Source organism: Chanos chanos, chromosome 9 (assembly GCF_902362185.1).
Source record: "Chanos chanos chromosome 9, fChaCha1.1, whole genome shotgun sequence".
NCBI classification, from domain to species: domain Eukaryota; kingdom Metazoa; phylum Chordata; class Actinopteri; order Gonorynchiformes; family Chanidae; genus Chanos; species Chanos chanos.
Genome location: NC_044503.1, coordinates 28,671,984 through 28,684,483, shown reverse-complemented (window position 1 = coordinate 28,684,483; position 12,500 = coordinate 28,671,984). Strand labels below are relative to the sequence as shown.

The 12,500-nt window shown below is 42.9% G+C and overlaps 1 protein-coding gene across 2 annotated transcripts in view; it reads left to right on the top strand.

Annotated features, from left to right (window-relative positions):
• Positions 1 to 9,514, top strand: part of esrp1 (epithelial splicing regulatory protein 1) — a 15,552-nt gene extending 6,038 nt beyond the window's left edge. The window contains exons 11-16 of one of the 2 annotated variants that reach the window (XM_030783428.1): positions 2,118 to 2,339; positions 3,988 to 4,174; positions 5,736 to 5,794; positions 5,828 to 5,937; positions 7,881 to 8,052; positions 9,431 to 9,514. In XM_030783428.1, the coding sequence (XP_030639288.1) occupies positions 2,118 to 2,339; positions 3,988 to 4,174; positions 5,736 to 5,794; positions 5,828 to 5,937; positions 7,881 to 8,052; positions 9,431 to 9,514 (834 nt within the window). Of the gene's footprint in view, positions 1 to 2,117; positions 2,340 to 3,987; positions 4,187 to 5,735; positions 5,795 to 5,827; positions 5,938 to 7,880; positions 8,053 to 9,430 lie in introns of both variants that reach the window. The other variant, XM_030783427.1, reaches the window with a different exon arrangement.
• The last annotated feature ends 2,986 nt before the right edge of the window (positions 9,515 to 12,500 follow it).

The following is a 12,500-nucleotide window of genomic DNA, read 5'->3' as shown; positions in this document are numbered from 1 at the left end:
CCGTCATCTTTCCTTGACCTTAAGGTAAAGGCCCTTAGTGATTGATGACGCGTGTGCGCACACGTGCTGGGGGGGGAGAGTGTGTTGTGGTTCTGTGTGATTATGTGGTTTATGTGAAATGCCGCTATACTGATAACTTTGTGTGGGGGATTATTTGTATAGTGGGCCCATGTAGTTGTGTGAGAAAAATTGGTTGGGGGAGAGAGAGAGAGAGAGAGAGAGAGAGAGCTTATATGAGTAGGTCTATAAAGCTAAGTGTCCGATTAATGAAGCATACGTTTTGTGCTGAGGTCTCTGTGTATGTTTGCCCTTTAAGTGAACGGCCAAGTTGACTAGGCAAACACTCCATATTGCCATTAGTAAAAGATTAGCCTCCCGTCTGCTCGTGAAATCATTCACAGAAGCCAGGCCTTCTCTTTCATTCTGTTTGTAATCAGCTTCAGTAAGACTTCTTGAAATTTCGTAGTTAAGATTCAGCGGAACCATAAATCTTTTACCCTTACTTTAATTTTTTTTTAGGAGCACTCCTTAATCCAGTAACTGATTAGTAGAATGTATGTTTTTCCCTCTGCACTTGAACTGGCAACAAAATTTCAGCACTGAGAAGAAAACCGTGATGAGGTCTTTTTCGGAAATGCGCTTTTTCTCAGAGGAAAAGCACTTCTTTTTCAGTCTTAGCCTAGATTCTCCTTTCAAAGTGCCTGTAACGGAAGTCCCGTCGAAACACGGAGAAACCGTAGTTGAAAGATTCAAAGCAGCTCCCAAAACCTGTAGGACTGCTTTTATCTTCTCAGCCTCACTCCCCTCTCTGCTGCCAAACATTTCTAACCACTCCTGAAAGTGCAACGCTTTTCCCCCAACACTTTACAACAACTCCCGAATCTACAGCGTCCATTCCAACTTTAAACGAGTAAACCTGGAATTTCAGCACCGTTTCCGAAATTCCCAACAACACCCCAACCGCCCCCCCCCCCCCAACTTCAACGCTTTTCTCAAATTTTACAACGTGTTGTGGTTAAAATAGTCTATACCTTTAAGAGTGCAATGACTGTTCTCCTTGAGTTGGGTATGCCAATATTCCCTGAGGGTTTTTTGTTTTTTTTTAGGTGAGGTTGGTTACTTGGTAGAACAGACGCTGCGCTCTCTTTCTATATCCCCATTATTTGAAGCGCACGCGTCTGGTTTTCTCTCGCCTGCGCGATTAGGACGAGATTAACGTGCTGTGGAGACAGCTTCCAATGTAGCTGTTTGTTTTATTATCTCATCGCAAAAAACTGCCAACCACGTTCTGCCATGTCCTCCACGGGTGATGAAAACACGCGTCCACACGCTAGTTTGTTTTTTGTTTTTTTTTAAACGCAAAGGACACCGTAGACTGCTCCCAAACCTGCAGTTCTGGTCTGCAGGGTAACAGTTCAATGCGCCCTATTTAAATACCAGTGCCGTTGCTGAAAAGGGCAGAGAGACACCGGCGATTTTGAAGGGATTGGTTAACGTCGCGTAAAGCCCGGTCGCTGACGTGATTGACGGTACCCTTCAGCCCTTTCTGTTCTGCAGACTTCAGTAGACAAAAGCCGTCGTCAAGCCTCCTGCCGACTCCATAATGCTCCGTACGCTGCGCTGTGGGTTTTACACAACCGAACTGGCAGGATTCCATCAGAGTCTCGAGCCACACACACACACACACACATATAAACCATGGCACACATCCTCGCTCCAACATAAACACTAACACGCCTTGCTTCTGTGCGTGTGTGTGTGTGTGTGTGTGTGTGTGCGAGACAGAGGGAGAGGGAGAGGGAGAGCAAGAACAGCAGTTATTTTATTGTAGCAGTTCAGAGAAGCAAATGTTGGAGTGTCCTGTTGGCAGCCACCCATACAGTCAACACACACACACACACACACACACACACACACACACGTCCATCTCCATTTCCCTGGCACCCCTAACTCTGCACCTGTCTCACTCTCAATGTCACTCCCGGTTTGTTTGTGTCTTTGTTGGTACATAGATTCCACTTTATGTATTACTCCTGTGTTTGTGAGTACGTGGGTTTACATTGTAGCTTTTTTTATTTATAAACTGGTGCGTGTTTGTGTTTGTGTTTACACCTCAGGTATTAAACAGGTACTCCTCCGCCCCCTTGATTCCCATCGCCCCCTCCCCCATCCTGCCAGCCGTCCCCCAGCCCACGTTTGTCCCTCCGTCTGGGCTCAGGGACTGCATTCGCCTGAGGGGACTGCCCTACGACGCTACCATTCAGGACATCCTGCTTTTCCTGGGAGAGTTCAGCGCAGACATCAAACAACACGGAGTCCACATGGTGCTCAATCAGCAGGTAAAACACTGTCTGTCTGTCTGTCTGTCTGTGCGTCTCTTTCTGCCTGTCTGTCTCTCTGTCTCTATGCGTGTGTCTCTCTCTCTCTCTCTCTCTCTCTGTGTCTGTCTCTCTCTCTCTCTCTCCCTCTCTCTCTCTCTCTCAAACACACACACACACGCGCGCTTACACACACACACGCTGTTCTGGTTACAGGCTGTTGTAGGTTATGTGTTGAAGGTATGTGATTTTGTCTGTGATTTTGTATAGAGAGCCACACATGCATTATAGAAGTTGGACCAGCAGTTGTGTTGATTCAGCTATAAACACATTCACACACACGCACACACACACACGCACACACACAGACACACACACACACACACACACACACGCATATCTGTGCTGTAAGGGTGTTGTCCCCCTCAGGGCTGGGAAGAGCAATGATCCTATTAGACGCATGATTAATCGCACACAAATGTGCGCAAACACACACACACACACTCCCACACACACACAAACACTCACAAAAACCTTTGTCAAGACTTGTGAATCTTCATTCCTGGGGGAAGGCGATGAAGAAATGGAGTGTTCATTGTGGTCTAAACACTCCTGTGCTGGTGACTGACTGTAGACACTTAGAAAAGTACGCTTTTTAGACGACAGGGGAAGAACATGCTGGTTTAACTTTCATACACAACTGCACATAAACAGTGCTGGTTTAACTTTCATACACAACTGCACATAAACAGTGCTGGTTTAACTTTCATACACAACTGCACATAAACAGTGCTGGTTTAACTTTCATACACAACTGCACATAAACAGTGCTGGTTTCACTGTCATACACAACTGCACATAAACAGTGCTGGTTTGCTTTTGTCTGAGGGTGAATTCCCCTAGACAGATGCAAAAGAGAGCACAAATCCTCTGTCTTTTGTTGTTCGTTTTTTGTTTGTTTGTTTGTTTGGTTTTTTTTACATTTTTGTGACTCTGGTCTACTTTTTGTTGTGTGAAAACCTGGTTAACTCTAAATCTAAATTTGCATCAACATTTTTTAGGGGGAAAAAAAGCTAGTGCTCAGACCTTTTTAACCCATACTACACAGTGGAAATATGTCTCACCGTAGCCTCTGTACCTGCCTTTTTTTGTGTGCCTCAAGGAGACTGTAGTATCACACATTTATGTTTTTTTTTGTGTGTGTGTGTGTGTGTGTGTGTGTGTGTGTGGTATAGTGTGGTATATGTGTGTGTTTAATATTTTATTTGCTTGTTTATTGATTGATTTAATTATTTGCTTCTCCTTTATTGAAAGCTACAGGTATTGAATTAATTAATTTTCATACATTGTTACGTCATTAAATTATCTTCTTTCAGATTGCAGTTTAATTTCTTAAATTATATATTCATAGATACACACATATATAAACACACAATGAAATAAAATAATTAAGCCTCCTCTTTACGATATTTAATTTATCAGAACTTGACTGACCAGTAACACAGACATGAGTCACAGCGCACACACACTCATACGCACACCCCGACCCAAACCTCGTATGGTACCCAGCCAGTCAGAACTGCAACCTCTTTTCCGTCCCAAAAGTCTTCAAATCAACGTACGCGTTTTCCCAGCGTTTCGTGTTTACGTTTCCGTTTGCCGTTCCCAGGGTCGACCGTCGGGCGACGCCTTCATCCAGATGCGTTCGCCAGAGCGGGCGTTCCTGGCAGCCCAGCGCTGTCACAAACGGGGAATGAAGGAGCGCTACGTGGAGGTTTTCCAGTGTTCGGTGCAGGAAATGAGTATTGTGCTAATGGGGGGAACGCTAAACAGAAGTGGGATCTCTCCACCGCCATGTAAGTTAAGACGTAAGTGCTATTACGCTGTGGGGGCCGCTTCTCTCGCTGCGGTGCGTGTGTGTCTGTGGGTAGGTGGAGCTTCAAGCCTTCCTCTCTCTCTCTCTCTCTCCATCTCTCATACATTTGGGTTCTGTCACTTTTTAGAAGGTTCTGGAAGAGAGATGGAGCGGGCTTTCAGGAGTCACGTAATCGTACCAGCCTCTGATGACTGTGGAGAAACTCCGCTTCACTCAGACGCTTTTTTTTCTCTCTCTTTTTGAAACAGTCGGTGAAATATATATGTATATATATATATATATGTACGGGCCAATGTTTTGATTCTTTTGGGAGGAGATTGTTAGAGTGGTGAAATCGTTTTCACTGTCTTGTGAAAAATAATAATAATAAAAAAAATGTAATGGTTGATTCATGTTTAATTTTGATTTTTTTTTTTTTTTGGCATCGCTTAACACGGCCGTTGTGCGAAAGAAAAGGAAGAGAATGCTTATAGTGACGTCTGTCTGGTTTGGTTTTGAATTTCTCTCGTTTGGTCCTTTTTAGCTTTTCGTATGTTTAGGTCGTTTGTCTTTCTACCCAGTAACACAAGACTCGGGTCAGCTAACTTTTTAAAGCGGTTGAAATGACTCATTCATCTCAGACCTGACTCTGAGTCAGTTCTGCTGAGTCTGGGGCATGTGTTTAGGGGTGTTAAGGAGTCACATCTCAGTAGTTGCTGACTGGAGGTGGCAGAGTCTTCATTGGTGTTGGTGGATTGGGACTAGGAGATTAGGGGTTAGTATGCCAATGGTATTAATGTGTGTGTGTGTGTGTGTGCGTGTGTGTGGTGAATTCCAATTGAAATGACTGGGTGTGAACAGAATTCAGATGAAGTAGAGGCACTGTTTTAAATACGAGATCTAGATTTTAAATTGGGACAGACAGTCTTAGAACTAGAGACAAATTACGTAGAACATGTTTTTACAGTGAAACACATTTTGCAGTGAGACAGACAGATACTTAATAAGAGCCAGATTATACAAAGAGATCATGTAATTGGATGGATTAGAAGATTATTCATAGACACATTTTTTTTTACCGTGAGTCAGACACACATTAATTACTAGACAGGTGAATAGTACAGTGAAACAGACATAGAACTTGCAATCATAAATGACAGTAAACCGGATAGATCTAACAGTGCAAGACATTATAGAATTATACGAACAGACTTTACAGTTTATACTGAGACGCAGAGAATTTACAGTGAATCAGACACATTTTTATATTGGGCAAATTACTGCTTTCACAAGCCCCTGTTGTTTAATCAACCAGCTTAAAAAAAATTGGGTGGGAATCAAATCAACTTTAGAATCGGCAACAGACAGGAATCAGTAGATGCTGAGGAAATCATTTGAAATATGAGCTTTTAATTCCACACAGCGTCTAATCGAGCTGTTCACCAATTTGAGGGACTATGTGGATTTTTTTTTCTTTTTTCTTTTTTTTTTTTTGTGAGTATTTTTTTCTGACTTGTTACCTCACCCATCTGCCCCCCTCCCTTAACCTTTCCTTTTAACAGGTCTCTCACCTCCTTCCTACTCCTTCCCCGCTGGTGGGGGAGTTCTGCCGGCGGGGGCTGTGCTTCCCCCTGGTGCGGTTCTTCCGGTAGAGGCTGTTTACCCCTCCCCGTTCGTTCTGAACCCTCGTCCCTTACAGCCCCCGACAGCGTTTTACCCAGCCAGCACTCAGCTCTACATGAACTATACAACTTACTACCCAAGGTAAGCACTAACACACACACACACACACACACACACACGCACGCACACACGCACGCACGCACACACACACACCCACTCACAAACACACACACACACATACACACACGCACACGCACGCACGCACACACACACATACACACACACACACACACACGCACGCACACACACACACACACACATACACACACACATACACACACGCACACCCACTCACACACACACACACACACACACACACAGGACACCAGAGCACAAACAAGCCCCAAATACACTCTCATAACCCCCCTCCCTCCCCCCACTCCTTATTACCCAAGGTAAGCACAAACACACACACCCAGGACACCAACAGAGGCACAAACAACCCGCAAATACACCCCCCACCTCCCTCACACACACGCACACACACACACACACACACAAACACTACACTAAATAAGGGCAAACCATTTCTGTGACTGATGCAAGGACATTCACCGTATGTCATCACACTCTGTGGCAGTTTTTTGTTTGATTTTTAATGAGTGTGTGTTGGTCGTGCCAATACACACTCACTACACAGACAGAGCCAAAGAAAAACGTTCCATCTCAATGGGAACACTTTATGCACTGGACAAGTCCCAGTGATTTCCCACCGTTACATGGAAAAGGAATTTCCCTACTGGTTTTAATGGGATAGATTAAAACACATATCTCAGATCAGAGTCAGTTCTGGCTACAGGACTCTCTCTCTGGTTCGTTTCCCTGGAAGCAGGGAGGTTAAGTGAGAACCGGGGGAGAGAACCGTTCCCTTCTCGCGCCTCTTCTGTTGAAGGTTTCTGTTGTGCCGTTCCTGACGGTTATCTTTTATCTCTCGCGCGGGCCGACACGGCGTCGAATCCTGTCGGCGCGTGGATGTCGGGCCTCGCTGTGTTTTCTGTTCTTTTCTCACGCGTGCCTCTCCGCATCGCGTCGTGTCCTAAGACTGAGAAACTATCACGAAAACCTAACTACGGCTGCTTCAGGGTGTTCAGAACCCAGTGTCTGAGACAGAACAAGCCTATTGGTTCATTTTCACGTGTTATCTTCTGGGGTGTTGCTATGTTTGTGTGTGTGTGTGCGCGTGTGTGTTGTGTAGAGTACCGCCTGTTTGTGTATAAGCTACTCCGTTTCCTCCATCAGCTTCCCTCTGTAAAGGGGTTGATGTGACACTGACAGGGAGCCATGCAATGACCTTGTTTCTATAATTATTCAGAAGAGACAGCAGGAGTTAACTGGGTGTGTTTGAGAGGATGACACACTGTTTGTGTGTGTGTGTTTGTGTGTGTGTGTGTGTGTACATGAGAGCGAAAGAAAGAAAGAGAGAGAGAGAAAGTTTGTCACGCCCGTTTCCAGTATTAAAGGGCTGTTTTGTCTCTGTCGGTACCCTCTAAAACTGAGTGGGAGAACTGGTTGGTTCAGTTAGGGCTGCGTTTTGTTTGAAAATGTATTAGGTGGGTAACCACAAAGCTAAACAGCGTCCATCATTTAGCTCATGTAAAAATTCATCATCATTATTTCTGATTGTGAACAAACTGTCAGTAAACGTGGTGTATGTTCATACTAACCATCGTCTTTGGAGTTAATAATCAGTTATCTTTTTTAAAACATTTTTTTTAAGTGTATCTGATATGGTCACATCACTAGCCTTAAAATCCGCTTTTCTCATATGAATTACATATAACATCTTTACATATGAAAGAGCTACTTCTTTGTTTATTATGGTGTTGTTCTGTGGTGAAATCAATGAACTGATCTTTGCTCACGCTGAATGGTGCGTTTAAATAGCGCTGACTGATTACTTTTACAGCACTGTGCTTTGGTATGTGTCTTTCTGATAATGATAATGAGGGCCTTGTTTGTTGATTTGTTTGTTCCCGTTGTTGACTGTGCTTGTGTTTACCTGGCGATGTCATGGTTTTCTCCAGCCCTCCCGGATCACCCCCTAACATGGGCTACTACTCCACTGGCCACGCCCCCTCTACGGGCTCGGTGATCTCAACCCCGCCCACGACCCTCATCAGAATGCCAAGCCACGCCCCCAGCCACACTTACAACGGTGGGGTCAAAGAGATCCTCAACATGGTCCAAGGCTACCAGGTGAGTTTAACATCGACTAACGACAAACAAACAAACAAACAAACAAACACTCGTTTATGTTCACAGCTCAAACATATGAAACCAACATTTGACTTTTAACACTACAACAACCATAGTTCTACATATTACAACCTTCTTCCGACAACGCACACTTTCCCCAAGCTTAATTCAACAGAAAAGCGTTCTGTAGCAGATCGACACTAAAAAATGTTTGCAGAGTGCTTTCAGTTAACTTACCTCCTCAGCTCTGTAGGTAGCTCTATCTCCCCAAAAGAATTTACTCAAAGTTTAGCTCAAACAGCTATGAGGCCAGGTTTTGGGGGGGGGGGGGGGGGGGTTGTTGTTTTTTTTTACAAGTTATCTGAAGTGTTGCTTTGTTATTTTCTGCACTGATACAGCAGTGATCTCAGTGCACACACAGCAGCAGCTTTAAAGGGTAGCACTGTCTTAGCTTGTCTCTCACAGTCATGTAATTTGCCTCTAGCTGAGTTTGTCCACAAACACAGGTTAAACTGAGGAGACAGCAGAGGAGAGAAAAAGTCCTCTCACAATTCACCACACATCAAAACAAGCTTGGTGTGTCTGTGTGTGTGTGTGTGTGTGTGTGTACTTGGGCAGGGCTGACTTTTTTGGGAACAGTAGGGTGTGTTCCATACCCTATGGTGTTCAGTATTAGAGATTAAAACGCTTCATTTGGCTTGAGTAACAGAACTGCATAGTTGGGCTGTCTGTTTCCATTGTCCCATATTCAGGTAGTGAAACAGGTTTCCCTAGTCTGTCTGATGCCCCCCCCCCTCCTTTCCTCTTCTGCTCTCTCTCTCTCTCTTTTCCTCACACCCACACCCACCCCCCCCCCACACACACACACACACCAGTGTGCAAGGTGGGGTGTGGTGGTTGTAACACTGACCTGCTCCAACTTGATTCTTTTACTTTAAATCTTCGCTCGAGCAAGGAGATTCTCTCTAAACCCAGAAAAAACTCTCTCTCTCTCCCTCTCTCTCTCTCTCTCTCTCTCTCTCTCTCTCTCTCTCTCTCTCACACACACACACACACACGCTCACAGATGTGCTTATGGCATTCATACAGAACTGGAGGTCACGATGAAAATATGAGAATATGAAAAAGAAACAGGAGACATCAATGAAAGCATCTTACATTTTGAGACGTACATCTTACGCAGAAATTGCTCTGTTAATTGCTCAGTTTAGCCTCCCACAAATGAAATCCCTACACTCTTACATGCGCGCGCGCGCGCACACACACACACACACACTTGAACACTTATACCCCTACACACACACGTGCACTTGTACATGCACATGCCCAGAGTCACATACAGTCACACTCATCTGTGCATTTTTACTCACACCCATAGTACCCATCTGAAGACCTCCTGATTCACACCCACGACCAAAGCCGTGGTGTGCACGCACACCCTAAAGAATGGGTGTGTATTTAAACATGGGGAAGGTAAGAGCCCAAAACATCCTTCTGGAGGGTTAGCGAGTGAGTGTGTAAGATTTTAAGGTGTGTGCTTAGGGCTAAAGTATGTTTGCCAGGGTTTCAAGGTGTGTAGGGTCTATGGGTGTAGGTTTTTTGTTTTGTTTTTTTGATGCGTGGGCTTTAAGTGTGAGTGTGTAGTTGTACCATTCGTAAGATGAGAAAGTGTGATGGATGTGTGACAGTATGTATTTGTGTGTGTGTGTGTGTGTGTGTATGGCTTTCTGTGAGCTTTTCACTAGTACAATAGCCTTCACAGACACTTGTGTGTGTGTCTGTATGTGTGTGTGTGTGTGTGTGTGTTGAGCTATCAGCTTTCTCACATCTCACCTCTGGACAGCAATGCTTACAGATCAATTACTAATAATTAATAACTTATTTATTTATTTATAGGTCAATTATTAATAATTTATTTAAACAGCTGAATTATGAAAAGGGCTTGGTGACCTACTGGCAAAAAATGAATAATCTATGAGTATAATTAAAACAGAATTAAAGACTTTTCCGATTTAACATGATTTACTGCTGATCCTCCAGCAATGAGCAGATTATTGTGTTGTGGGTGGGGTTACATGTGGTTATGGGCGTGGCTTGTTAGAGGTGATGGGATTAGTCAATGAATCCATTTAGTGAGCAAATGTTAATCATTTGTCATTTCTTCCCTTGATCAGCCCAACAACAGTGATGCCTTGGTAACTGTCCCTTCCCTGCTGTCAACCAAACAGCCAATCACAGACCAGAGTTTTGGAGGAGGAGCCTACCTTGACTTACAGCTGCTCTAAGATACAACTGTTACAAGGCCACGCCTCCACGTCAAGGCTGCATGAGTAATCGGTGGAATATTCCCTGAAATACAAGTAGCTCAAAACCTTTTTAATAACTATTTATACATATTAAAAATAATAATAAAAAAGAAATGCATGGATTTGATTTTTTTTTGACATAGCTTATATTGCACAAACAACTGTGTTTTTATTGCATTAGAAATGTTATTTCTGACTGTAGGCAAATTTTTGTTGCTGAAGTATAAGATGTGTGTGTGTGTATGTGTGTGTATGTGTGTGAAAAACACTCAGGATAGTCTCACAGACCAGTATGTTACTGGTTGTGTGTACTCTGCCTTATTTTGCCCTCTCCAGTAATAACACACTGTACCAAGTCATATAAACCTATGCCAAAGCACCACAAGTAATCTTTCACATTACACGTCTGTGTGTGTGTGTGTGCGTGTGTGTGCGCGTGTGTGCGTACTTGTGTGTTTTCCCAGTCGATGTGACTCTACGTTTTAGAGTGGAAATGTAAATATATATTTTTTATCAGAATTAATGTCCTCTTTTTTTATATTTGAAGCTTTTTTTTTCTCCTGCATTATGAAGATCACAGAGATAATATAAAATGTTTACATGATTCGCCAAATTTTCATTTTCTACTCACTGCAACTCACTGTGTGTTTGAACGTGAGCATGTGTGTGTGTGCGTGTGTGTATACAACTCTTGATCATTTTGAGTTATCGTTGTGACAAACAGTAATCATGAGGACATTTCGCCAGAAAAAAAAAAAAAAATTCAGGAAGATTATCAGGAACAACATTTACCTACTAAACTCTTTGCATGAGTGTCTGTGTGTGTGTGTGTGTGTGTGTGTGTGTGTGTGTCTGTGTGTGTGTGTCGACAGCACTCAAAATGTATGTATTCACCTACTCAGTATGTGCGCTTTTTGTAATCAGCGTCTCAGTCATCTCAGTATAACTCCAAACATTCTCCTCTCAACGAATGTATGCCTGTATTGTGTAACAAATGTGTGTGTGTGTGTGTGTGTGTGTGTGTGTTTGTGCGTGTGTGTGCGTGTGTGTGACGGTACTGTGTATTCACTGTTCTTGGCTGCTGTTTGCAGTTTGTGCCTGTAAGCTAAATGTGCCTTCTTTTTTTTTCTTGCCTTAGTTCATTAGTTAGCTACTAATATGTCTCTCTAGAGATTCAGATATGTACGAGTACATCGTGTGACATCGATATGGAATATGTGATTTACCCTTTTTTTTTTTTTTTTTTTTGAATTCCCATGTAACTCAGCTGAAGTACTATACAATAGAAATCTGAAATTCTGTTACCATAACAACCACTGGTTAAAAACCAAATGATTACTGTCAATCATGAATTTGGCTGTTTGGAATAAAAAAATGTTGTGTTTTTTTTTTTTTTGTTATTTTATCTCCATATTGTTGTAATATTTTATATTAACTTAAAATAAAGCAAAAGTAATTATTCATTCTGTGGTGTGTTTAAACCTTCCCCGTTATACAAGAGTGAGACTTGACTGAACAAACAAATCATTTATTGACTTTATGTAAGCCAGTTTGCAAGGATGAAGATGTAAACAGTATAAGAGCTCTATCTGTATATTTTATAAATACGAGATCTGTGTCAGAAAGGAGTGGACGGACGTCTTTCAGTTTCATTTAAAAAAAAAAAAAAAAACTTCACTACACTCATGTCCTTCCCTTGTCTGCCGTAGGTCAACGGCAAAGGCATATCTTTGGCACCACCTACTGGACAGTTTAAAAGGTTACATTTCTAACGCGTTTAGAACGTCCATGGACAAACCGACGCGTAGAGAAACGCACCAGCGATGAAAGTACTTAACGACTAAGACGGCCGTTTTCATTAGCCTCTTATCTTTATAGCCTCAGAGTTCGGTCGGATGGTAAATTGACCGTTCTCTGTTTGTTCATATTTTACACTGTTAAATATACAGAGATCCAGCCACGTCATGACCACACCAAAGCTTCGGACAACAGCAACCTGCGTCAGCTAACTGCTCCGTAGTACTGTACGTCTGGCTGAGTTTTGAGATTTGTTTTTCTCATCTCTGAGAAAAATATGACACAATATAGAAATATTGAACAGCTCTCGTATGAAAAAGTATTTCTTGTGTTGCAGAAAAGGCT